This window comes from Chiloscyllium punctatum, chromosome 2, assembly GCF_047496795.1.
Source record: "Chiloscyllium punctatum isolate Juve2018m chromosome 2, sChiPun1.3, whole genome shotgun sequence".
Taxonomy (NCBI): Eukaryota; Metazoa; Chordata; class Chondrichthyes; order Orectolobiformes; family Hemiscylliidae; genus Chiloscyllium; species Chiloscyllium punctatum.
Window position 1 is genome coordinate 123,531,384 of NC_092740.1, and position 26,987 is coordinate 123,558,370.

At 38.5% G+C, this 26,987-nt stretch overlaps 1 protein-coding gene across 4 annotated transcripts in view; it reads left to right on the forward strand.

The window, feature by feature from the left end:
- Nucleotides 1-23,960, forward strand: part of ptbp3 (polypyrimidine tract binding protein 3) — a 120,376-nt gene extending 96,416 nt beyond the window's left edge. For all 4 annotated transcript variants that reach the window (XM_072588093.1, XM_072588094.1, XM_072588095.1 and 1 more), the window contains 7 exons: nucleotides 1,709-1,783; nucleotides 2,298-2,434; nucleotides 7,665-7,698; nucleotides 8,006-8,098; nucleotides 10,435-10,651; nucleotides 13,468-13,545; nucleotides 21,171-23,960. In XM_072588093.1, the coding sequence (XP_072444194.1) occupies nucleotides 1,709-1,783; nucleotides 2,298-2,434; nucleotides 7,665-7,698; nucleotides 8,006-8,098; nucleotides 10,435-10,651; nucleotides 13,468-13,545; nucleotides 21,171-21,303 (767 nt within the window). In that variant the 3' untranslated portion in view covers nucleotides 21,304-23,960. The remainder of the gene's footprint in view (nucleotides 1-1,708; nucleotides 1,784-2,297; nucleotides 2,435-7,664; nucleotides 7,699-8,005; nucleotides 8,099-10,434; nucleotides 10,652-13,467; nucleotides 13,546-21,170) is intronic.
- The last annotated feature ends 3,027 nt before the right edge of the window (nucleotides 23,961-26,987 follow it).

A 26,987-nucleotide genomic window follows, 5' to 3' on the forward strand; every position in this document is an offset into this window, starting at 1 on the left:
GTAATGCAAACTTGCTTTATTAAACAAAAAGCAAATTTTACATAGAAACATAGAAAAAGAAACATTTTCTTTTCCTGGCATTTCTGCATTTGTTTTTTTTTTATTTCTGCTTTTTGTATCTTGGATTATGGTTCTGGTTTTCGTGTCTGTTTTTTTTCCAGTTTGGCTTTTTGTACATAAGATGATACTGGAGATTGGGGACTTTGTACCCTTTTCACTGTACTCCTGTACCTTTGTACTTGAGTAAAGGTGACAACGAAACCTAATTCGAAAAACCTGTTCCTGACCAGTTTGTTTTTTCTAAATATGTATGTCTGAGACTAGTTTCCAATGGAAAATTTAGATTGTATTCCATAGAGAGACTTAGACCTCTGATTTTATTTCCCAGTTGTGGTTAAAAACCTTTTGCAGCAAGATTGTCTGAGGATGAGGAAATAATATCCTCACGATCACTTTCTGGACCAATTTAAAAGTACAGATCATTTATTGGTGGTCAGTAGTTTGCTATTCAATGGAACGCTATAATTTATCACTTCAGTTCAAATGGACTAACTTTGTGTCAGTATCCACTTGTCAAATTATGATGAATAGCAAAAAGTCTGTGTATATAAAGGAGAATGCCTAAGAGTTTGATTAATGAGAGGTATCACTTCATGACTTGATTACATTAACAATTTTTTAAATTCATTGGCTATTTTTAAGTTTTTGATTGTGAATTGAGGGATTTTTGGTGTATATGTACCATGTCCTCATCTTTGTAAAGAAAATTAGTTGTTCTTGGTTGAAGTGTTTACTTAATTATGGTAATTTTATTAGTAATTGGCTGTTTTTCGTAGAGATGTGCATCAATGGTCAGTGGTTTTTTTTCTCTTTCCAGTACATCTTTCAGAAACTATTCTGCCAAGCATTGAGGCTTAACAAAGGAATATCTTCCACCTGTGAACACATTTCAGCAGAAGTTAAATTGTGTGCTGAGTTAAGGGAGTTGGGAAATAATTGCACCTTCAGTGGTGATTGATTCCGTAATGTAACTCATAAAAAGTTCATTCTGCATAGTTCATCACTGTCCTATGAAAAGTCAGCAGTTTACAAAATTATAGCATGCCATACATGACATTCTTTGCTTGAGGCATGAGCTGGGGTGCTGAGGTGAGAGAAGCTGCTTGGGATCTTTACCAGTTAGGTCTGATAGTGTCATTTGCTCATTGCAAACAAGTTGCCATCCAAGGGTTGAAAGATTAGGGTTACTCAAAGTTGTTATCTGCTTGAAAACCATAATGCATAACTGTACGTGTGCTTATGAAATTGAAAAAAAATTGATAATTTGAAAGGTTTTTTCTATTGCTTCTATCCAGTGCTATGGCATCTGTGTCATAGGTATTTCACCTAAGTAGCATAATATAGATCTAATTGAGTGTAAAAACTCCCAATTTACAACCAAGTGAATATTTTATGTAATCTCTATTTTAGGTATATTAGAAAAATCCTTGTTGCTACTTCTGTAGGTGCCAGGTATGATTATGGGTGCTGTATGTTTGCACATGTTGTAAAAAATCAAAGTATAAGCAATAATTTCATAAGGAAAGATTTGACACAAAGTATCTTTTCCGCACAAGCGGAGCATTAATTCTTACAAAAATAACCACATTGTTGAAAGAGTAGGAAATGCTTTTAAGTAACTGTACAAAATTAATATTCTTTCTCTTAGGTGCACCCGGTATCATTTCCAACCCCTATGGGGGTGGTGGATTTGGCCCTGCCCTTGGCTTTCCACAAACTGCAGGTAAGCATGATCAGGATTGCCACTTGTAATATTAAAGCTGTAAAAAAAATAATTTTTGCAGGTTGTTAGAGGAAATCTAACTTGCAATTCCTTTCTCAACTGAAGCAATTGTCGTCTTTTTGGCTCTTGTAAATGGTGTATAAATACTTTGGTGTTTGCTAAGTTAGCTGATTTTAACCAACACCCAAATCTGATGATTATCCAGTTATCTTCACCTGGATTGGTGCAAATTGGTTTGGTGTTCATTGTCCATTTCCATGTGACATATTGAAATGAGCCCGTTTTGCTTAGTCAGAAAAGGAAGGAATGCATGCTGCACTTGGGTTTAATTTGTATTTTTTGAGGCGTATGTTATTAACGCCTCATGATGGGACTTGAAATCTCATTGTTACTTTTAAAAAGTAACATTCACATATATTCTCATCAATTCAGAATCTGTTTTTATTAACCTTTTGAAATTCATTGTGAAGAAAGCACCTCTGCCATGATTGATGTTAAAAATCTTTATCTCCAGGTCTGTCTGTTCAAGGAATCCCAGGAGGGCTTGGGCATCTTGGCCTTCCACATGGTGCAGTTGGTGGCCGTCTAGCAATGCATGGTATTGGCCCAGCAGCAAACTCTGTCTTGCTAGTTAGCAACCTAAACCCTGAGGTTGGTGATATCACTAAGAACCACAGTATCTGAGTTTTACTATTTTCTTTCACTTTTTCTCCCCCAAGAAATTCATTACTTTGTATGTGTTGAGTTGGAGCTTTTAACTGTTTTTAAAATGGCTTTTGGGAAGGCAGTGATTTCATTTTTATGCTTGGTAGTGTGTAACTAGTGATTTGTAATATCAATGTATGCAGAAATCCTCCTTTCACAGTCTGATTAATTCAGAATCAAATCAATATAGCATTAATATCCATTCCCAGTAGCTAGGGTTTTTTTAATATAGTTTCTCAAACTGAAGGAGTCGCTTAATGGTTTTGTTTGCAAATACTCATATGTATACAGTACATATAGGCAATAAACATGTTAATCATTTTGGCTCAGCTTTGGAGCTCGCATGTGTTACCACTGTTAGTGGCTCCAGTGTTTAGCATTAATGTTCTGACTGGCTCTGGTGCAGGACAAGTGGTGCTTGTAGGATACTCCTTGTTCCTGAAATCTCTGCTCGGTGCAATGTAAATTCATGTGTTGCATGCTTAACCAGAGCCTTGTATATTTGCACATTTATACCAGTAGCACTTTGCAGTTCTGATTTGTGTAGTGTCAATATGATTGACAGTTGAGGAGAGTGCCTATTTAGTGCATCATCTTTTAACACAAGGAATTGTGCTAGCAGCTGTGTATAATGGTATTGACCTAAGTCTCAACTGATTTTGGAGCATCATGCAACTCCTTGCATCATACTTTACTTCCTTTTCATTTTGCATGAGATGTGGGCAAGGCCAACATTTTCGGCTTGTTCCCAAGTGCCCTGTAATTGAGTGACTTCCCTGGCTATTTCCAAGGATAATGAAGAGTCACCCACATTGCTGTGCATCTGGAGTCCAACATGACTCCATGTCCGTGTCAAACTAGGAGTGATAGCTTTTTTTCTCTCAAAAGCAGTAGTCAACCTGATGAATTTTCAGTGAGACTATTTTCACTGGAGTGTAGGAATTTGAGAGGTGATCTGTAATGAGAGGTATAGATAGAGTTAATGGTAGTTGTCTTTTCCTGATGATGGGGAGTTTCAAGAGTAAAGGGCATATTTTTAAGGTGAGAAGCAAAAGATTTTTTTTAAATGGTCTGGAATGAACTTTCTGAGAAAGTGGTTGGTGCAGGTACATTTGCAACGTTTAAAAGACATTTTGATGGGTACATGAATGGGAAAACTTTGGAGGAATATGAGCCAGGAAGCGGCAAGTGGGATGAGTTCAGTTTGTGATTGTTTGGCATGGATTAGTTGGACCAAAGGGTCTGTTTTCATGTTAGTTGACTCAATAATAATCGGTGGTTTGATTTTCCATGACTGTCTTTCGTTCAGTTTCAGATTTTATGCAATAATTTCAAATTCGACCAACTTTCGTTGTGTGATTTTTGACACTTGTCCTCTTTTTTTTTTAATCACCCCTGGGATGTGGGCATCATTGACTGGCCATCATTAGTTATCCATCCCAAGTTGCCCTTAAGGTGGTGGTTCTGGATTAGTGGTGCTGGAAGAGCACAGCAGTTCAGGCAGCATCCAAGTAGCTTCGAAATCGACGTTTCGGGCAAAAGCCCTTCATCAGGAATAAAGGCAGTGAGCCTGTTCTTTCCACGCTTCAGGCTCACTGCCTTTATTCCTGATGAAGGGCTTTTGCCCGAAACGTCGATTTCGAAGCTACTTGGATGCTGCCTGAACTGCTGTGCTCTTCCAGCACCACTAATCCAGAATCTGATTTCCAGCATCTGCAGTCATTGTTTTTACCTCTTAAGGTGGTGGTGTTCTACCTTCTTGAGCCACTATAGTACTGGAAGCGATAACTTGGGCTCATAACACTATGGCCTTGTCTTTCCTGAAACATGCATCAAAATTGAGCTGGTTTGATCAAAATCTCAATTACTTAAAATCACAAAGGGTTAGCATACACTAACAGCAAGTAATTAGTGGAAGGCACTTGGAATGTTGCCCTTTATTGTAAAAGTAAGCAAGTCCTGATAAAATCATACAGGGCATCGGTAACACTGCACCTAGAGTACAGTGTGTGGTTGTGGTCTCTTTCATTTGAGAGAGATAAATGAATTTGAGTCCGTTCAGGAGTTTATTAGGTTGATTCCTGGGGTGAAGGGTTATTTTAATGAGGGAAGCTGAAACATTTGGTCTATACGCATTGAGTCACCAAGCTGTACAGCATGGGAACAGACCCTTCAGTTCAACTCATCCATGTCAACCAGATATCCTAAATTAATATTGTCCCATTTGACCCATATCTCACTCAACCCTTCCTATTCATATACCCGTCTAGATGCCTTTTATCTGTTGTAATTGTGCCAGTCTCTGTCACTTTTTTTAGTTAGAGACTAGAAAACTACAGCTGCTGGAATCTAAGGTAGACAAACAGGAGACTGAAAGAACACAGTACCCCAGGCAGCATCAGGAGGTGAAGTCGTCAATATTTTGGTTGTAACCCTTCAGGACTGGGGGTGGGTGCAAGGGGAGCTGCAGAAAAAGGAGTGGGGTGGTGCAGGGTGGTGAGGTGGGGATAGATGAACACAGGCAGAGGGTACGTTACTTGGTTGGTTCTTAGGAGAAATGAATCCAGTTGGTGGCTCAGAGGAATGGAAAGGAATCAGGTGATGGAAGGGGGGTTATTAAGATGAGGTGCTGTTCCTCCAATTTGCGGTCTGATTCATTGTGGCAATTATATGATTTTGTAAACCTCTCTAAGGTCACCCCTCAGCCTCCAGCACTCCAGGGAAAATAGCCCCAACCATTCAGCCTCGCCCTATAGCTCAAACCCTCTAACCCTGGCAATATCCTTGTAAATCTTTTCTGAACCAGTTTCAAGTTTGACTACATCCTTCCGATAAGAGGGTGACCAGAATTGCTTACACTATTCCAAAAGTGGCCTAACCAATGTCCTGTACAGCTGCAACATGACTATTGAACTTCAAAGAATGAGTGTTTGTCTTATTGAAATGCTTAAAATTTCAAGGGGATTTGGCAGGTAGATGCTTAAATGATTGCTCCTGGGGGAATCTGGAACTTAGAGGTGTAGTTTCAATATGATAGACCACCCAGTTAAGATAGAGATGAGATTTATTGTTATTTCTGGGAATTATATTTTCCAGCGATGGCTGGCCATTGAATAAATTCAGGTTGAACTAGGCAAACCTTTTTTCTCCAAGAGGATCTAGGGTTATTGGGACAGGCAGGATAACCAGCTTGAGGCCATAATCAAATTGGCCATGATTTTATTCAGTGACTGAGAAGTTTGAGGGGCCAAATGACTGAATTCACCAACTTTTTTTCTATGCTTCTATGATTTAAACCAAATATCTCACAAACAACTTGGAATATAATTTAAAAGTCTCACAACACCAAGTTATAGTCCAACATGTTTATTTGAAAGTACAAGCTTTTGGCGCATTGCTCCTTCATCAGGGAGCCGTCTTACGAAAGAGCAGTGCTGTGAAAGCTTATACATTCAAATAAACCTGTTGGACTCCAACCTGGTGATGTGATTTTTTTTAAACTTTGTCTACTCCGGTAGACTGGCATCTCCACATCATAACTTGAAACACAATAGAGCAATAAGAACTGCCAACTGTTTAATTGAAATTTTAGTGCATGACCTGGTGTCTGAATGCCGGATAGAAGTATTTCCTTCAAGCCATTTTTTTTTCTTTCATCTTTCTGTCAGAGAATTTCCAGGTTTATTGTAGAATACCCAAAAGCACATGTTCACAGCAGTGAATCTCAATTGCAACTTAAGTTTTATGTTTTTCCTACTAATTTGCTGATTCTAACTATTTTTAAAAAAAATAAAAAGAAACTCAATTGAAAGATTTACCAGAACTAAATGTTAATGCCATGTAATAAAGAATTACCTTTCTTCACCATCTTGTACTCTTAACAATGTAGGTTACCATTTGAGGTTACTCGTTGAATAATTGCAGCTATAATTGATTCCCTTCAGTATTTGCTCTTGTCAACATGTGGTCAATATCCTTGTTTGTTTTCATATTCTTTGGTATTTTCTTTGGTGTTTTAGATGAATGTTATATTTGTGCTGCATGCAAATTTCAAAAAATTCTGCTTTGTGCTTGCTGTTGAGCTTAATTGTAAACGTAATTATAAACTTGCCATTATCATCACTGCCTCTGTGGTCTGTCAGAACATTCTTTCAGTTTAGAGAAAAGAACTCGACATCAATAAACAAGGTCCTGTTCCTAAAGCAACATTCATTCATTTAGCTGGCCCATGTGATTTTGTTAATATTTACTTAATTTTAAACTTAAATGAAGCCATATCACTAAAAGTATTGTGAAGTTGTAATTATTTGTTAGAATTCAAGTACTTTTCTCAAGTACTCAAATATTCAAATTGAATGTCCATTGACTTTAAACTGAACAGTTTAAAAGAAATTGTTCATGTATTCTGAACGTTAGTAGTTTTGGCCAAATGTTTCACAGTAAAATTACTATTTAAGTCAAAGATAACAAATATTTTTAATTTTAATGATTAGTTTCTATAATGCTAGAAAAATGAAAGAGAGTTTGATACCTCACAAAGAAAACAAAAGCATTTTTCTTGCATGCTTAGGTGTAATGCCTTGGCAAATAAAAGCTTATTGTAGTCCTCAATACTTTCTCAAAGCTTTGCTTTTGTCAGCAGCTTTTTGAATCGAACATGGGTATAGGCATTAAATGTATAAGCTTTATTATCTACACATCTGTCTCTTCTTAGGTTTTTATTGGCTGTAAATTAGAATTCTAAAAATGAGAATCAGAGTGGCCACTGAGTTAGGTCATTATGTTCACCAGATCAGTGGTTTTACTTAATAATTGATTGCATCCGTTGAGGTGCCTGTGGAGGGTTAAAGATAGGGGAAAGGTAAATACCTTTTTGGGGGAAAAAAATTTTTTGAACACTTGTTGCTGACTGGATAATATTTCTTTCTTTCCCCTTCACTGTCCTGCTTCACTATTGCATCATTGTCCAAAAAGTTACCATATCATCATCTGTCCCTAAAATGAAAAAAAATTACTGCGTTTGAACTTTTATATTTTTTTTGTGATCAAATCGATTGCTTGATGAATCATAATGGCCTTCAACTATAATGCTGAAATCCTCTTCGATATGAGTGATTTGATGATGTTTGTCTCCAGTCCATCTTGTGCTGACTTGTTTTGTTTCCCCTTACTACAGAAGGTTTCACCCCACTGGCTGTTCATCCTCTTTGGTATGTTGTCATTTCCACTGCTGTTTTACAGTGTAAATTTTTGTTTGCATTTAAGTTTGTGCTTCATTCAACAATGTCTCACATCTATGAATTTTATGTTAAAAGATTAAAATGCATGAAATTTATTTTCTGCACTGTAGCATTTGTTAATATGTGCACATGTCATTTTTTTAAACGTCTAAGTAATGGGAAATTATTTTCCTTTTTTCCTTTACTGATTCTGTCCTGTTTATACTCTGCTTTGTTTTAATTTGTCACTGTTACTTATGGTGGAATTGATTTTTTGTTTTGTTTGATCACCTTAAAGGAGTTTATGGTGATGTACATCGTGTGAAGATCTTGTTCAATAAAAAAGAAAATGCCTTAATACAAATGGCAGATGCAAATCAAGCTCAATTGGGTAAGATTCATGGATTAGTTTTACAAAATGTAGTTTGCAATTTAGTTGCACCTCCAAAAAACACTCGATCCTCAAGTGCCTGCTATTTGGTGAATCATAATATTGATGGCTATTTGGCCTGCGCATCACAGTTGAAGTTACTCATATCTTTACCTCGCCTCCAGGTACAGAGTCTGTAGATAAAGTTTCAAAATACCAGTTTGTCAGTGTTCTTTATTTTCCAGTCTGAGCGCTTAGGGCAATTGCAATGCCTTAGTTTGCTACCTTGCTTAAGAGAAGCCAGTTTAGATCAGTCACATTTTTAAGTCATTGAAATCGCTGATGTAATAATAAGTTGAATCTGATTACTTGGGATTGAAATGATTGACTTTATTAATTGATCTGAAAGATTGTATCCAAATCCAAGCTCCATTCTTTCCAATATAATTGGTGGCGAGCAAATTATATTACGGGTGAATATATCAATTATATCAATATAATCCATACTTTATGTAGCATATTTCTGGTAAAGATGTTTCAAAAATCCTTTGAAATAAGATGTGTTTGTCTGTTGGGAATGGTTTGGAAATAAGAGGAATGCATTTAGAACTAGGCTTTATTGTCACATGTATTCAAGTATAGGAATACAGTGAAAAGTTGTCATTCTTCAAGGTAGGTGGAGTCACAGAGTACGATTGCATGGAGACTGGCCCTTTGGTTCATACTGGTCAAAATGTCCAGCTATGCTAACCCCATTTCCCTGTAATTGGCTGATATCCTTCTAATCCTTTGCTTTCCGTGTATTTGTCCAAATGTCACTTCCACGGTCATCTCATTCCATATACACTACCCTTTATGTGGGGAAGAAAAAGGTTGTCCCTCAGGTTCCCATTTATGTTTTCCCCTCAAACCTTTAAACTGATGCGCTCCTCCTCCTCAATTGCCCAACCCTGGGAAAAAAGACTGAGTATATTCACCTTCTCTATGTCTTTCATGACCGTATACACTTCTATAAGATTCCCCCCATCAGTTTCCTACATTCTAAAGTAAAAAAGTCCTAGCTTGTCCAACCTCTCCCTGCAATTCAGACTGTTGAGTCCTGGCAGCATCCTTGTAAATTTCTTCTGCAATCTATCCAGTTTAATAACATTCTTCCTTATAGCAAGGTGACCACAATGCTCCAAATACGAACACACTGACATCCTGCACAACTGCAACATAACTTTCCAACTTGTAGACTCAGTGCCCTGATTGATGAAGGCCAGTGTGCCAAAAGCCACCTTCACTGTTGTGATAACCTGTGACCTTACTTTCAGAGAACTGTGAACCTGAACTCCAAGATCACTATTCCACTACACTCCCTAAGGTCCTACCATACACCATGAAACTCCTAGTTTGATTTGACTTTACAAAATGCAAGACCTCACACTTATCTATGAAACTCCTTTTGCTATTTCTCAGCCCACTTCCACAGCTGATCAAGATCCTGCTGCAGTTTTTGATAATCTTCCTTACTGTACATGTCACCTGCAAACCTACTAATTATGCCTTGTACATTTTCATCCAAATCACTGATATAACTAACAATAATGGGACCAGAACTGATTCCTGAGGCACTCCACTAGTCACAGGCCTCCCATTCAACAAGTAACCTTCCACTTTTAACCGCAGTTTCCTACAGTCCTGCCAGTTGTGTATCCAATTTGCCAGCTTGCCCTGGATGCCATGCAATCTAACCTTCTGGAATAGCCTACCATGTGGAACCTTGTCAAAGGCCTTAATGAAATCCATATCGATTACGTCTGCTGCCCTGCGCTCATCAGTCTTTTCTGGTCACTTCGTCAAAGAACTCAGAGTTGTGAGGCATGATCTCTTATGTGCAAAACCATGCTGTATACTCCTAATCAAACCTTGTCTTTCCAAATGCACATGTATCATATCTCTCCAATGTTTTGAATTAACTTAACTACCTCAGATATTAGGCATACGGGTCTGTAGTTCCCAGCTTTTTAATTGCAGCCCTTCTTGAAGAAGGCACAACGTTCGCTACCCTTCAGTCTTCCAGGAACTCACCCGTGGTTAACTTTGATGCAGAAATATCTGCCAGGACCCCAGCAATTTCTTCTCTTGCCTCTTGCAATGTCCTTGGATATATCTGGTCAGGACCAGGAGATTTATCCACCTTCATACATTCTAAGACGTCCAACACTACCTCGACAATGAAATATTTAATGCGTGGAAGCAGACCACTTGCACATACTCTTGAGAAGTGAACTGAAGTAATGGTACAGTCTCTTTTAAAGTGTCTGTAGGTTGGCATGTGGAAAATTCAAGTTTAAATGTTCTTTTCTCCTCAGCCATGAGTCACCTCAATGGGCAAAAGGTTTATGGCCGGGTATTGCGTGTGACTCTGTCTAAACATCAAATGGTTCAGCTTCCTCGAGAAGGGCAGGAAGACCAAGGTCTGACCAAGGACTACAGCAGCTCACCACTTCATCGTTTCAAGAAACCAGGGTCCAAGAACTTCCAGAATATTTTCCCTCCATCATCCACCCTGCATCTCTCCAACATTCCGTGAGTAACTTCATGAAAATCTGAAGTCTCCCCAAAGGCTGAAAGGCACCAGAACCTCTCTTTAAGCTAAAACAAGAGTATAGAATGAATTAATAGGGAAACATTTGTGGCTGAGAAAAATTATATTAGCATGTCAGTTAGAGATTAGTTCTAATATATTTTTAATTTATTGATTTCTTTATTCAAGAAAAGGACCATTTAAAAATTGTCATCTAGCGATCACATTATGCCCTAAAACACCACTGTTTGCATCATAACTGTAACCCAATTTAATTGCCCAGCTGAGTTAATACTAGTGGCAGGTTTGTTTTCTCAATTGTCTTTATGCTTTGATTTAAACTGATTGCACCCTCTGCGTCCCTTCCTGTTTTGAGACTTACATATATTGCCCAGCCATCTTTGGGCTAGTTCTGTTTTATTACTAATTCATGTGGATGTTGGTGAAAAGGCTCGTGTTTATTACCCATTTCTTGTTTCCTTTGAGAAGGCAGTGCTGAGCCACTGCAGGTGTGATGGAAATACTCATATGTTTTTTAGGAAGCAATTTTCAGGATTTTGACTTGGCCACCAATGAGTAACATTGTTTCCAATTTAGGATGCAGAGACACTTGGGTAACATGAAAGTGATCATGTTCCCATGTGGTTGTGCTCTTTTTGAGAACAGACTAAGGGTTTGAAAGGTGTCATTGAAGAAGGCTAGGAAGGTTGGTGCAGTGCATCTTGTAGACACTACACATGGCAGTCACTGTTCTTTTTGATTGTGTGTGTGTGTGTGTGTGTGTGTGTGTTTTTGTGTTCAAGTGTTCAAGATAGTGAAGGAGTGCTTGGTCCTGAATAGTACTGGGCTTGAATATTGGAGTTGTACATTTCAGGCAAGTTGGCACTACTTCACACTCTGAGCATGACATTGAAATAATAAGGTTTTGGGTTGTTAGAAATTGAGTTAACTGCTGCAGAGTTCCCATCCTCTGACTTGTTATAGCCACAGTATTTATGTGAGTGGGTCCTGTTGAATGTCTAGTCAAAAGTGATGTCCAAGATGTTACCCGAGTGCCAATGGTAGGTGCTTAAACTCTCTTATAGAGGTTAATAATGGCAGTTAGGTTAATAATGGCAGTTGGGTCAAAGGGATTTGTCAGCTGGAGCCTGAATTTGTTTCTCCACGTATTAAATTCAGGACAGACTGTTTGTTTCTTTATCAATGAATATTGTATTTCTGACCTTTTGTGGAGAAGACATTGTTTAATATCTGACCTTGATTAGACTGTTCTGAGGAATTCTTAGTCATGTCCTATTCACATGCTGAGTCCTGTTCTGTTGATTTTACCAGGTTGGCACATCACTTTTGAAATATGTCAAGTGTTGTGCCTGACTTATTAACCTAGGGTTGGCCCACTGGCTTGATGATGTGGGAGTTAAGGGTAGCCAAGCTATGAATTTAATAATGGTGTTTAAAGCAGTCCTGTTGTTGGCCTTTTCATGGATGTCCAGTTTTTGAATTGCTAGATATTTTCTGTATCTACCCCATTCAGCTTAATGTCAATGTAAGACACAATGGTGGAGAATGTCCTTACTGTGAAATGGGTCTTTCTTTCTGTAAGGGCTATATAGAGATCAGACTTCGAATCTGTGATGGGCAGATGTTTCTGCAAATGAACAAGTGTGTCAACAGGCCAAATACACATTTTCTTGTGTGTTCTCTCCCTCATTAACTGCTAAAGGACCAGTCTGAAACCTGTGTCCTTCAGGACTCTGGCAGTGGTGTTTCTGAACCACTGTTGGTAATGAACCTTCACCACCAACATTGGTTGAATGCATGGTGTCCTTTTTACTGTTGGTATTTCTTCCAAGTTGTGTTCAGTGTGGAGGATCACTGATTTTAACAGGTGCGTGAAGACAATGCAATGGTAATCAGGATTCTTTGTTGCTCATGCTCATATTTGTTCAGATGCCATGAGACTTCATGGAATCTGCAGCACTCTTTTAAAACTCCTATTTCTATATGGATTGTACCAAGAGCTGTTGTATTTCAGTCTGGGATGTTGGCTGAAAGCTTTATTGTTTGCCTTGCCTGTGGGTCAACTCTCTCAATTTTCACACCAGTCTATAGATATGAATGAGGTGGATTGGGGCAATTCGTCATGTCCAGGTCTTTTGCCTAGATCATTGCCTGACGAAATGACTAATTTTGTTTTTTACTTGTTCACAATGATTTTGTGTGACCAAGTGGCTTGCTGTGAGACCAATTTGACCAGAGGGTCTCAGCCAAACTGGGTAAGGAGAACAGATTTCCTTCCTGAAAGAAATTGATAAGGAATCATGAGGTGATCAAGTAGTTATTTGGTTGGTACTACATTTAACTCCAAATGTGTTTAACTTAATTTGAATTTGTCACCTGCAACGATGAGATTCAAACCCTGCCTGAATGGTTCAGGCACATGATTACTAGTCTAAAAACATAACCATGAGACTAAATACTGCTTTGTGCATTTCTCTCAGTGCAAATGTAGGTTTGTGCCTCAGTAGTCAAGATCTATGACCTGACTTTGTTTATAGTCACCATGTAAGACTTGAAGAATTTAAATAGTATGATAATGCTAGTATTATGCTATGTAACCATGAGATCAAGTTGAAATTCCTGCAATAATTGGAAGACTTTGAAAAATTCCTTTTTCTTCAAACCAATATCCATTTTGCATAATTGGTAAACTGTATTGCTGTTGCAAGTCTGACTTGCTTTTGCATTATTCTAAAATAGTATTGAATTGTCCACTTTTTGTGCTCTTTTTAAAGAACTGTATTTTGTGTGTTTGTAGACCTTCAATAACCGAAGATGATCTGAAAAATCTGTTTGAAAGTGCTGGATACTCTGTGAAAGGCTTCAAGTTTTTCCTGTAAGTCTAATGTTATGTCTGACTTCTGCTTGACACAGCATAATAATACTGGTTTAATGTAAAAGTAAAACAAAGGAAATGCTGGAGAAACTTATAGCATCTGTGAAGAGAGTGTTAACATTTTGAGCATAAAGACAACTCATCAGAACTCCTTTAACAGCCAAAGTAGGATTAGAAGGGATGACGTCAGAGGAAAGGAGAGCAGAAGATGATTCCAGAGGGGCTTTAGTACCTGTTTAGTTTTTGGAGCTTGCATTCCTTTTAACACCCAAAGGAAAGAAAACATGTTTTTTGTTAAATCTTCCAGTGAGTTTGAAGAATAAAGTTAAGTTTGGGTTGAGGACCACTTTGGCATAGAATGAAATGTTGCTGATAGAGAGGTGAAGAATGTTCTGAATAAGAGTCTTTGAACTTAAATCTGTTTTTGTCTCAGATGCTGGCACACTACCTGGTTTACTCCATTTTCTATTTTTATGGATGTAGGTTTGCTCACTGAGCTGGGAGGTTAATTTCTAGACGTTTCGTCACCCTACTAGGTTATGTCTTCAGTGGGCCTCAGGCAAAGCCAATGCCCATTGAAGATGTTACCTAGTAGGGTGACGAAATGTCTAGAAGTGAACCTCCCAGCTCAGCGAGCGAACCTCAACCTGAGCTACAAACCTTCTCAACTCATTTCTGTTTTTATTTCAGATTTCCTTCATACAAATTGTGTTTATCTTGGTTAACCATTTTGAGAATTCAGTTTTCATTGTTATCAATATTTTCATTGTGATTTGATTTTCTACTTCAAATGACAGTGCTGTTATTACTGTCAAGTAATTGCAGCATTTCTGTTTTGTAAATGACTCTAGTATGGAATTGATAAGTTAAAGCTGTATTTATAGCTCTATCTCCTGATGTTATAGCATATTAGTGTAGAGGAAGAAGGCAGTTTGTTAGTGTGATGCAATTAGATTTGTGTTTTTAATACCTTTTAATGGGGGAAGGAGGGCGATCTTTGACCTAATATTGTTAGGTAAGGGATTATGAAACAATGGTGTGTGAAGGTTAAGATACAAATTTGTCTTGATCTAATAGAATAAACAATGATCGGAAAGGACTTGTGTTTCCAAGCTGATGTCTAGAATATTTTAATAGAGACTTGTGTGACTTCGTTGAGCATTGATTTTGTTAAATTCAGAGTTAAAATTCGCAGTCTTGAAACTTGTTGAAAATTTAAAAGCAAAGCACATGGATGGCAAGCGAATTTAAAGCATTAAGTTGTTGCAGTTGCAAATTAACTTGTTATAAGTTTGTCCCTGTCCCCAAAATATCATTGCTTTCAACAAGCATACGTTAAGTTTTAATTTTTCTCCCTCTGATTTCGTTTGTGAAAATATGAAGTACTTTTGGATTGTTTTACTTTGTATTGTTAAATTACAATGTGGGAAGGAAGATGTTTAATGCACATTGTTGTCCCTTTCTAGCTATTTCTGCGATGGGTTCAGTTATCTAGGTGGTAAGCACTATTGATCTTTCTCTAAAAGAGGTGATTTTGACAGTTTTTCACTATTCATTCTACAGACACAATACTTTTTTATTTTTAAAAAAAAATTTAGTTCCTTTTTATATCATGAGGAACTTAAAAATTGGCATTATTCCTTGTTAAGCACTGTAATATTTTTTAAACTAATTGTTTGTGTGCCTAATTTCAGACCTCACCTGCCCTAATCGGAAAAAGTTTAAAGCAAAGTTTGTCTGAATTGCAGTGATCCATTGTTACAAAACTGAATGCTCCCTAATTTCTTTTGGCTCACTTAACAGGCTTTGACCAATAGTGATGTGTCACAGTGAGGCTAGTTTTGAGAGAGAGCAGTTTTGTGAACTTTAGGTCACTCCCCATTGCCTGCACAATCTTGGTATAGAAATGACTGACATTCAGTATTTGTCACTTCCCGTAATCAGTTCAAGAACACATCTGAAAAGGAGCAGTAAGCGTGTGGACTGATGACCACTAATCTTAGGTGTGCTCAACATAGGGAAGCTCCGAACCTATTGCTTGTCTTGTACTAAAGTTATGCTGATTTGGCATGTCAACTCCCTCGGTCTGTTTGTCAGATATTTGTGTTTGCAGGACTACAGATGCTTTTATCTCAAACAGTGGCTCAGGTGTAGAGGTAATCCATTTGATTTTCTTCATTGTCTCATGTTGAAAGGATCTCTGTACTGGCACTTGCAGAAAGAAAACCCATGGCTCCAGCTGCAACTGTCCATCTTGTGCATTAATGCTCCACTGTGCATGTGAAATGTTAATACACTCAAAGCAGAAATGCCCCAAGTTACTTCATTTGCTTCTTTCGACCCTTGTTCAGAATGTATGCTATGTTCTGTTGTCTAAACTTCAATTAAAAGATGATCTCTAAGCAGTTCAAAATCGTGTCACTTGAACTATTGCTTGTCTAGTTTTATGGCCTTCTCATTGAAAGAGAAGACCTGTGGTCTTGTTGAGAGGGAGAGAAAATGGGTTGGAGTCAGATGTACAGCATGGAAACAGACCCTTCGGTCCAACCCGTCCATGCCGACCAGATATCCCAACCCAATCTAGTCCCACCTGCCAGCACCCGGCCCATATCCCTCCAAACCCTTCCTATTCTTATACCCTTCCAAATGCCTCTTAAATGTTGCAATTGTACCAGCCTCCACCACATCCTCTGGCAGCTCATTCCATACACGTACCACCCTCTGCGTGAAAACGTTGCCCCTTAGGTCTCTTATATCTTTCCCCTCTGGCTCTGGACTCCCCGACCCCAGGGAAAAGACTTTGTCTATTTATCCTATCCATGCCCCTCATAATTTTGTAAACCTCTATAAGGTCACCCCCTCAGCCTCTGACGCTCCAGGGAAAACAGCCCCAGCCTTTTCAGCCTCTCCTTGTAGCTCAAATCCTCCAACCCTGGCAACATCCTTGTAAATCTTTTCTGAACCCTTTCAAGTTTCACAACATCTTTCTGATAGGAAGGAGACCAGAATTGCATGCAATATTTCAAGAGTGGCCTAACCAATGTCCTGTACAGCCACAACATGACCTCCCAACTCCTATACTCAATACTCTGACCAATAAAGGAAAGCATACCAAACGCCGCCTTCACTATCCTATCTACCTGCGACTCCACTTTGAAGGAGCTATGAACCTGCACTCCAAGATCTCTTTATTGAGCAACACTCCCTAGGAGCCCACCATTAAGTGTAGAAGTCCTGCTAAGATTTGCTTTCCCAAAATGCAGCACCTCTCATTTTTGGGAATTAAACTCCATCTGCCACTTCTCAGCCCATTGACCCATCTGGTCCAGCTCCTGTTGTAATCTGAGGTAACCCTCTTCGCTGTCCACTAAACCTCTAATTTTGGTGTCATCTGCAAACTTACTAACTGTACCTCTTATGCTCACATCCAAATCATTTATGTAAATCACAAAACGTAGAGGGCCCAGCACCGATCCATGTGGCACTCCACTGGTCACAGGCCTCCAGTCTGAAAAACAACCCTTCACCACCACCCTCTGTCTTCTACCTTTTTGAGCCAGTTCTGTGTCCAAATGGCTAGTTCTCCCTGTATTCCATGAGATCTAACCTTGCTAATCGGTCTCCCATGGGGAACCTTGTCGAATGCCTTACTGAAGTCCATATAGATCACATGTACTGCTCTGCCCTCATCAATCTTCTTTGTTACTTCAAAAAACTCAATCAAGTTTGTGAGACGTGATTTCCCACGCACAAAGCCATGTTGACTATCCCGAATCAATCCTTGTCTTTCCAAATACATGTGCATCCTGTCCCTCAGGATTCCCTCCAACAACTTTCCCACCACTGAGGTCAGGCTCACCAATCTATAGTTCCCTGGCTTGTCCTTCCCACCCTTCTTAAACAGTGGCACCACGTTGCCAACCTCCAGTCTTCCACCACCTCACCTGTGACTATCGATGATACAAATATCTCAGCAAGAGGCCCAGCAATCACTTCTCTAGTTTCCCACAGAGTTCTCGGGTACACCAGATCAGGTCCTGGGGATTTAACCGTTTCAAGACATCTAGCACTTCCTCCTCTGTAATCTGGACGTTTTGCAAGATGTCACCATCTGTTTTCTTACAGTCTATATCTTTCATATCCTTTTCCACAGTAAATACTGATGCAAAATATTCATTTAGTATCTCCCCCATTTTCTGTGGCTCTACACAAAGGCTACCTTGCTGATCTTCGAGGGGCCAAATTGAACTTTTTAAAACCATAATCTTTTGAGAAACAATCCTTAATTCAAAGTTAGTTGTGATTGTGATTGAAATGCTTAGATTAGATTACTTAGTGTGGAAACAGCCCTTCAGCCCAACAAGTCCACACCGCCCTGCTGAAGCGCAACCCACCCATACCCCTACATTTACCCCTTACCTAACACTACAGGCAATTTAGCATGGCCAATTTACCTAACCTGCACATCTTTGGACTGTGGGAGGAAACCGGAGCACCCGGAGGAAAGCCACGCAGACACTGGGAGAACATGCAAACTCCACACAGTCAGTCGCCTGAGGCGGGAATTGAACCCGGTGCTGACCACTGTGCCACCGTGCCATTTGTTTCTTTGCACTGTTGAATTGTTTAGATCAGTCGTGCCCAAATGACTCGCATCTGCTTTCAAGCTTTCTAGCTTGAAATCGTAGTGAGTGATGTTTATGGGTTTGCTTTCTAATTGTGCTTAAAGGATGAGGTGTGATAGCTCCAGAGGTGTTGGAAAAGCCACATTTGTTTCCCCTGGAGAAGGTTGAAAGGAGATTTGATAGAGGCGTTCAAATTATTAGGTGTCTGGACAGAGTGAATAAGGCAAATATCTGTTCACTTTCATGGAAGGATCACGAATGAGGGGATGTAGATTTTAGTTAAAGGCTGAAGAAGTAATGATATGAAGAAACAATTTTTTTTTTCCCCCCACACAAATTGGTTAGCATCTGGAATGTACTACCTGATATTATGGTGGAGAGTTCTCCTCGCTGTAACTAATCAATGATTGTTATGAACCAGACCAAGCCCCCTCAAAATATATTAAGAAGATGGCCTAGACCCTAAGTTTTTCTTGGTTTTAAAGGCAAGTGTCAGATGTTGCATGCCGGATGTAATTCGACTGTCAAACTGCCAGTCTTGAAGCAAAATCAACTTCTATTCATGCACTATAGTTAAAAGACGTCAAAAGAAAGAAGCAATTGGAATAACTTAACTCTATTGGCAATCATAAGAGAATAATTAAATTATTTTATTATTTTAAACCGTGACCATTCCAATGCAGTAATATCCCATAACCGCACTCCTGGCAAAGGCAAATTGAGTAAAATAGATTGTCTCGCATGTAATTCTAGCAGCAGGAAGAGAATTCCAATCTTTTAGCTGTGACAAAGAGATGAAAAAAGTTTCTGTATCCAACTGCAAGATTTCAGCAGCAACTGCTAAACACTAAAACTAAAATCCTGGTTCAGTGGGAGCTTGACCCCACCCATTCAGGCTGTTTCTATTGTTCCAACTTACTTTCCTCAAATGGTGGCCAATGCTAAATTAATTGTTAAATTTAAATCTGAGAGGGAAATTTCTCTTAAGCATGTGTGTCGAGGGATAGGGGCCCAAGGCAGGACTTAGGCCACAGAGCAGTCATGATCTTGTTGAATGATGGCGCGGGCTTGGGTGGGCTGAATGGCCTATGTCTGTTCCTATGTTCCAAGGTGGCTGAAAAGATTTGTGGAAGCATTGATGGTGATCTTTTAGCAATCACTTGAAGTCAGGGACGGGGCTAGAGGACTAGAAAATGGCTAATGTAGCACCCCTGTTTACGGAGGGAGGGGTGCAGACGACAGGAAATTATAGGCTGGTTAATCTGACCACACTTGGTTAAAAACTTTAGTTGACTTTTAAGGGTGAGATTGTGGAGTTCTTTAGCGTGCATGGTAAAATAGGACTGAGTCAGCACATCTATGTCAAGGGGAGGTCATGCCTAACTAATCTGTAAGAATTCTTTGAAGAGATCGTAAGAAAGTTAGTCACAAGCCAATAGATGTGTTTTTTGATTTCCAGAAGGCAATTGACAAGGTAGCTGCACAGAAGGCTGCTAAGTAATAAGGTAAAACCAATGACTGCAGATGCTGGAAACCAGATTCTGGATTAGTGGTGCTGGAAGAGCACAGCAGTTCAGGCAGCATCCAAGGAGCTTTGAAATCGACGTTTCGGGCAAAAGCCCTTCATCAGGAATAAAGGCAGTGAGCCTGAAGCGTGGAGAGATAAGCTAGAGGAGGGTGGGGGTGGGGAGAAAGTAGTGTAGAGTACAATGGGAGAGTGGGGGATGTAATAAGTCCATGCCACTGGGGGCAAGGTAAAAGATTGACAATGGCAGAAGGTAAAGAGTGGGGAATAAAGGACTCTCTTTCAGGATGGTAGCTGGTGACTAGTGGAATTCCATAGTAGTCAGTGTTGGGATTGCAGCTGTTCACATTAAATGGTCAGGATCTTGTAGAAGGAGCCAAGGGCATTGTTGCTTAGTTTGCAGATGACAAAAGATAGAAAGGCGGGACTCACGTTGAGGAAGCTGGGAAGTCTGCTGATGGACTTGGGCAGGCTAGGAGAGAGGCCAAAGAGGTGGCAGATGGAATACAATGTAGGAAAGTGTGAAGCTATGCTCTTTGAGAAGCATATACATGTAGATATTTTGTAAACCAAGATGGACTTCAGAAATATAAAGCTCAGAGGGACTTGGGAGTCCTAGTTCAGAGTTCAGTTAATCTTAATATCCAGGTTGATTAGCAGGAAGGCAGAGGCAGATGCCACATTAGCATTCATTTCGAGTAAGGTTGCACTGCTGAACCTGTATTCAGGCTCTGGTTATATTGCATTTGAAATATTGTGAGCAGTTTTAGGCCCATATCCAAGGATGGATGTCTGGATTTGGAGGAGGTAAAGAAGAGGTTCACAAGAATGATCCCAGAGATGAAGAGCTTGTCCTATGAAGTGCAGTTGAGGTTTCAGCATCTGTAGTCAATGGATTTTACAAGGATGAGGGGGATCTCATTGAAACTTTGAGAATACTGAGAGGTCTGGTTAGAATGGATGTGGTGAAGATGTTTCTATTAGTAGGAGAAACTAGAACCAGAAGGCACAGCCTCAATGAAGGGATGGCCCTTTTAGAATAGAGATGAGTTCCTTCAGCCAGAGGGTGATGCATCTGTGGAACTTATTCCTGCAGAAGGCTGTGGAGGCCAAGTCATTGAGTGTCTTTAAGATTGAAAGAGTTTCTTGATCAGTTAGGGGATCGAAGGTTACAGGGAAAAGCAAGAAAATGGGATTGAGTAATGCATCAATCATGATTCAATGGCAGAGCAGACTTGATGGGCTGAATAGCTTAATTCTGCTTCTGTATCTTATGGTATTGACTAGTCAGGCATTTTTAATTCCAACAAATAATTTTCTTTGCGTTACTTTAAATACGATTCTCTCTACAGATGCTGCTAGACCGGAGTTTGTCCAGCACTTTCTGGTTTTGTTTCAGATCTCCAGCGTCCGCAGTGATTTGTTTTATTCTAGTGTATAACAACTTTCAAAAATAATTTTGTTCTGTATTGCAGGAAGGACCGTAAAATGGCCCTCATCCAGTTGGACAGTCTTGAAGAAGCAATCCAGGCTCTCATTGACCTTCACAATCATGATCTTGGAGAAAACCACCATCTCAGAGTTTCCTTTTCTAAATCTACAATTTAATTCCTCTCCTGTTCTCCCTATAGACTGGGACCACCCAATGTGGTAAACTAGCATTCAGACAGAGACTGAAATACCAATGACCAACTATGCCTGCAAGAGATGCTTAGTGTAATATTTTAAGTGGAACACAACAGTGATGATGGGATCCTTCCTTTGTTTATCCATCAGTTTAAGCTTCAATCAATATCAATTTTCTTTGTAATTTTTGAAATGGGCGGGTTTGTTGCAAGCAGTCAATAGCCATAAATTGATCATTCACCTGCTGTTAACAACTGGTTCAGTGAAAATTTCTTTTTGAAGAAGTTTACAATTTTGGGGGAGAGGGAAAAGAAAATCCAGTCTAGATCTAAAAGATTTTGACACACTTTAAAGAAATTATTTTGGTAATATTGGGGAAAAAAAATTAAACATCATGGGTTTTCATACCACTATAATCTGAAAGAAATTATCAGTTTCATATTTACTGTGTACTTGTTTAATTATCATGTGCCTTATTATGTGCTTATAATCAAATAGATTAGAGGCTTTTCCTGAGGTTTCTTCAGTACAACTATTGTGGGTTCTTTCAAAGGGAGTCCTTCTCCTTGTAGATTTAGGTGAATTTTCTTTTGTGTATGTTGCAGTGTTGCAACAATTTAATGATTTTTATTGCAAATTAGCACACAGTTGGGAATGGAAGCCCAAGCTTTTTCCTGTCCTTGGGCAAACTGCAAATCTGTACTCTCTGTACCATCCAAAACTGCAGAAATGCTGTATAAAAGCCTGTGCTGCAGATTCTTTTGAATATTATTTACAGTGACAAAACTGCAATGTCCATGGTTGATTTGATTTTTCCCTTGAGTACCTGTAAGGTTCTAAATATTCAAAATCCAATCTGTGTGCTATGAGTTTGTTGTATGTTATCTTAATTTTTTTCATTTATTTTGATGTTCTTAGTGTGAACGTACTGGTTCATTTTATGAATGTTTAATTGTTATTATTGGCTTTTTTTTTGTTGGGGGGGCGTGTTGGTTTAGGCTTTTGAATGTTTCCGTGTAGGTACTTTTCTGAAGTCCTCTCTGATGGGATTTTTACTTTTGTTTCATTAGACTCCCTAGCTAATTAACTAGTGTTTTTTGCCTGTCTTGTTTTATTGAATGCTCTCTGGACTAACTGCCAGTCTAGAAAACATGTCCTTAATTCTTCCATTCATTCTGAAAGAAAACTTTAGAGCTGCACAGACTTCGAAGCTGCAACTAAACCATGGTTAGAACTGTACTGATTTATTAAATACAAGACTCTTTCATACCATTTGGGTGGAATTCCATGATACTTAACTGAAAAAGGGTTAAATATTAGTGAATGATAAGGTAGAGAAAACAGAGCTTTTTTTTTTCAGGGTTTCGGAGAAAAACCAAAACAGGACCAAAGTTGATGTGCCTTCAATAGTCTTAATCATTTTTTTCTCTTGCCTCCAATTTAATATTTTTTCTTTTACTATATTTACACCTAAATTAGAAAATTATTATGAATGTAGTTTCAAATAGAAAAGGAGGGATATTTGAGTAAAAGAAGAATTTTCACTTTTCATTAGGGGGTGCTTTGTTTGCTTGCACCTACCTCTAAGGAGAAAATACCTTAAGGTCACTAATTTACATTGAATTGGATCTGTCAACTCCTGCATGCTGAGCATGGAACCAGAGGTTCACTTCATAAAAGAAGCATCTTAAAACAGTTGTTAGGAATCTCCCAGTAATTTCCATTTGTGGTGCCCTGAGCCAGAACTTTCCCAAAGTTGTGATTTGTATTTTCTTTCATCATTCCGCAAATACAAAGCCGAAAAGTGTTTTGTTTTGAAACACCAGGTGGTGTGGTGTAGCATTCTCAACAGTGGTCAAATGCATTGTTATACTGTCTTGTTAAGGCAGACCTCGTTCTTTCATTAGTAAATATAGTCGCACCAGCTTCTAATAACTAGTGATATTTGTGACTGAAAAGAAAAGTTATCTGACTTTTAAATTGGCTGACACCATAGGCAACATGTATTTATTTGTTTTTGATATTAAAAACTGGACTGATGTTTGTTTGACATCAACAATAGAAAAAGGTCTAGCTGATGTGTCATGGTGCACAGTTGATGCCAGTTGGAGATTTACCAGTTCCATCAGAGTAGGGTCACCAGTGATAATTGACATGCAGTACAATGACACTTGAGACATAAGTTGCAACTAGAATGCTCCCACCTGTGCAATTTAGGCGAGGGTTGCAACATTTGTGGAATCCTTGAACCTCTCTTTCAAGCTGCTTTTCTTAAGTCTTTCCCTTCTAGCATTGAGGTGTTGGCAGGTATGTAGTGCTTTCCTCCCTGTTCGTTCATGTACTTGATCTGTTCTTAAAATTCCTGCTTTTTTTGAGTTTGTAAGAATGTTCAGCTGATGATGAAAATGCTGTAAATATTTGTAACAACTTTTTTTAATGAGGTTTTTTGGGAACAAGATAAAGTACAAACTGGTTTTATATGAAAACATTGATTGTCTTGTATATTTTGATAAGCAACAGTACCAGGTTTCATTTGTAAAGCGGTTTGTGTCAATGTGGAAGAAACAAAATGGATTCCATTTCTGTTAAGATTTGTTTTTAATGCAGAGATGTTGAAATATTAAAAAAATATTTTCTAATTGTCTATTGCATGTCTCTGTATACAGTGTTCCATTTCTTTCAATGTGTGTATTTGCTTGTATCGCCTTGGTAATCTTTCCTCTAATTGTAGCATGCTTTCAATAAATGCCATGACACCTCTTGATCTTCCTGCCTCTTTGTCTACCACTTTTAACTTTCCTTTGTTTCCCCCCCCCCTCCTTAATTCTAGATCAGAGATTTCCAAACTGTTGTTTAGGCTGGGTTACAGAGCAGAGACAGGAGACAATGTGCTTTTGATATCTGTAGGATTTAAGATGTACTCAAATAGTTATCTGTGGGGGTTATGGATTTGGAACATTATTTAGCCTCAGCTATCAACGTCTGTGTCCCATTCTGCCAGCTGAATTGTATTTTTTTTGCTATCAGCTTCCATGTGTGAGATGTCTGCTGGACAACTGGATGATTATCTGACTTACAGCAGAATAGAGGTCCATCTGATCCACATCCTTTTCACTGTTCTCCACACAATGCAGTAGGATAAAATAACATTTTGTAGTGCAACACAGGCAGTGTCATGAGAATTTCGAATAGGAAACTAGATGTAATGCAGGTGAAAGACTAAATGGGAAACCAGAGATTTTATTCAATCTACACAATAGGGGCCCCAATATGTATTTCACTAATTATTCCTCCATGAGTATTTAAATTAATTGAGTTGCAAATATTACTTGGTCTTTTTTCTATTTTAAAGCTAATTAATAACCTAACTTTTTATCAAGTGTTGAATGCTGGTTTCTGTCTGACCTTTTTTTTTAAATGAAAACCAGTTACAAACTTAAGCTGCAGAATGGCATCCAGAGGGTTTAGAAGCTGTTTGAATGTAAAAACTGGTTTGTAGATAAAACAGATTCTAATCTTAATTACTGACGTAAAAGCAAGTCATCAAGCTTTTTTGTTTACTCTGCTTTCATACTGCAGCTGCCACTACAATGCAACTATCTAGTGCTTTGTCTTGGGTAATATGTTAGCTGAAAAAGTGAAGTCTTGTTCTGTGTTAAATATAGTTTCAGTGGGCTCTGCAAATTGCAAGGAATATGACTGTTCAACAAAAAGTTTGTTAACCTCTGTTCTAGATCTATTAACTTGTCTTTTTTTGTTAATCTTTATACCTCAAGTCTTTCTTGCTGAAATAACATTCTTAAAGCCATTTTTTAATGTTTTATTAAAAGTATTGGTATGCCATTATTTTACTGTTTACAGCTGTACTGTTAACTCCATTCTGTCAAGCACCATCTTTGAAGAAAGTTAACTTTTCTGTCTTTTAAGAAAACAAACATCCTTGACTTATTGCAGAGCAGTTTTTAAAATCTTGCAAAAGTTTGACACTTTGTACACCTGAAAGAGTATGAACAGTAATAGTCTTAAAGACAATTATAATTAATCACTTGCTTTGTAGGATGTTTTTAATGACTTCACTATCGCCCTGTTTTAGTTACATGAACACCATTTAAATATTGTCCCTTGACTAATACTTGGAAGATAGGCAACTTGAGATTACGATAGATCTGGAATAGCAGTAATATTTTACCTTTTATTAACCTCTGAGGTTAACAAACCTGGTTTGACAACACCGCAGGTCAAAAGCAAACAGTTTAGCAAGTCCCTAACAAGTCTTAATTAAGCACCTAACTATCTGATAGCTGTGCAAGAGAAGTTAATTATAAACTCTTTCAGTTTCGTTAGTTTAATATTCAACATTTGACAGAGTCCACAGGATAAGGGTGAGATTGGAAATTGATTTTGGGGAGAAGAGAACCAGAGAGGCATGTTGGCATAAATTTACCACTGAAGGACAAGGTAGGGTAGTAGACTAGTAACACAAGCAAAAAAAAGTATTGCAGTTTGATCACTTTTACCTTTTTTAATGAAGACAACTTGTATAAGTACAAGTGACAATCAGCTGTTTGATTGTAATTTTTATCAAAAATTAAATTTAAAACAAACACTGCTGGAGAAACTCATCTGTGGAGAGCAAGCATAAGTTTTCAAATCCAGTATGATTCTTTAGAACTTCAGTTTTGTAAACCATGCCTGACTCTGAACATGAGTTAGGTCCAGATGTCAGACCTGCCGAGTTTTTTTCCATTATTACTTTCAAATTTCCAACATCTGCAGTATTTTGTCATTATTAGAGTGAAAAAGTTTGGTTCACTCACACATTTTTGAGCAAAATCTTATCCAAGCACAGTTTGTATGTAGCCCCGGTTGTCATTAGAATCAAGTAGTTTGTTAACTGCCCTCTTCTGGCTTTGGAAGGTACTCCTATCAAATTGCTCCTTAAAGATATAAAAAAGGTCCTTCACTTCCTGAGAAACTAGGGATGGACAAGAAATGTCTACCCTGCTGATAGTGCCCGCAGCTTGAATGAAAACAACTTTCAAAGAATTTAAAACCTTTTAAATAACTTTTTTTTTCTGGATAACTCCTGAACAGGTCATCTTGTTCTTTGACATAAGCTTGCATTTCTGTACATCTAATTGCTAAAAGGTCACGAGTAGCTGGGTTAGTTAATCTTCATTCACTTATTTTTGAGTGACTGCCTCCGTTGTGCTCCAGTTGTCCGAAGCAACTCTGAAATCAAAACTGAAACTGACAAAGTTTTTTAAAACAAATGTACCTTGAGGGGTGACTGTAAAGATTTACAAAGTCATGAGGGGCATGGAAAGGGTGAACAGCCAAGATTTTTTCCTAGGGAGGGGTGAGTCCAAATCTAGAGGGCATAGGTTTAAGGCGAGAGGGAATAATTTTAAAAGGAACTATGGGTAACTCTTTCATGCAGAGCATTGTGCATGTATGGAATGAACTGCTAGAGGAATTGGTGGAGGCAATTACAATTACAACATTTTAAAAGGCATCTGAGTGGGTATATAGATAGGAAGAGTTTACAGGAATATGGGCCAAATGGGACTAGGTCAGATTGAGATGGCTGGTCGACGTTGATGATTTGGACCAAAGGGTTTGTTTCTGTGCTGTATGGCTCTTTGGCTCTCATGCTTGATAGGCAC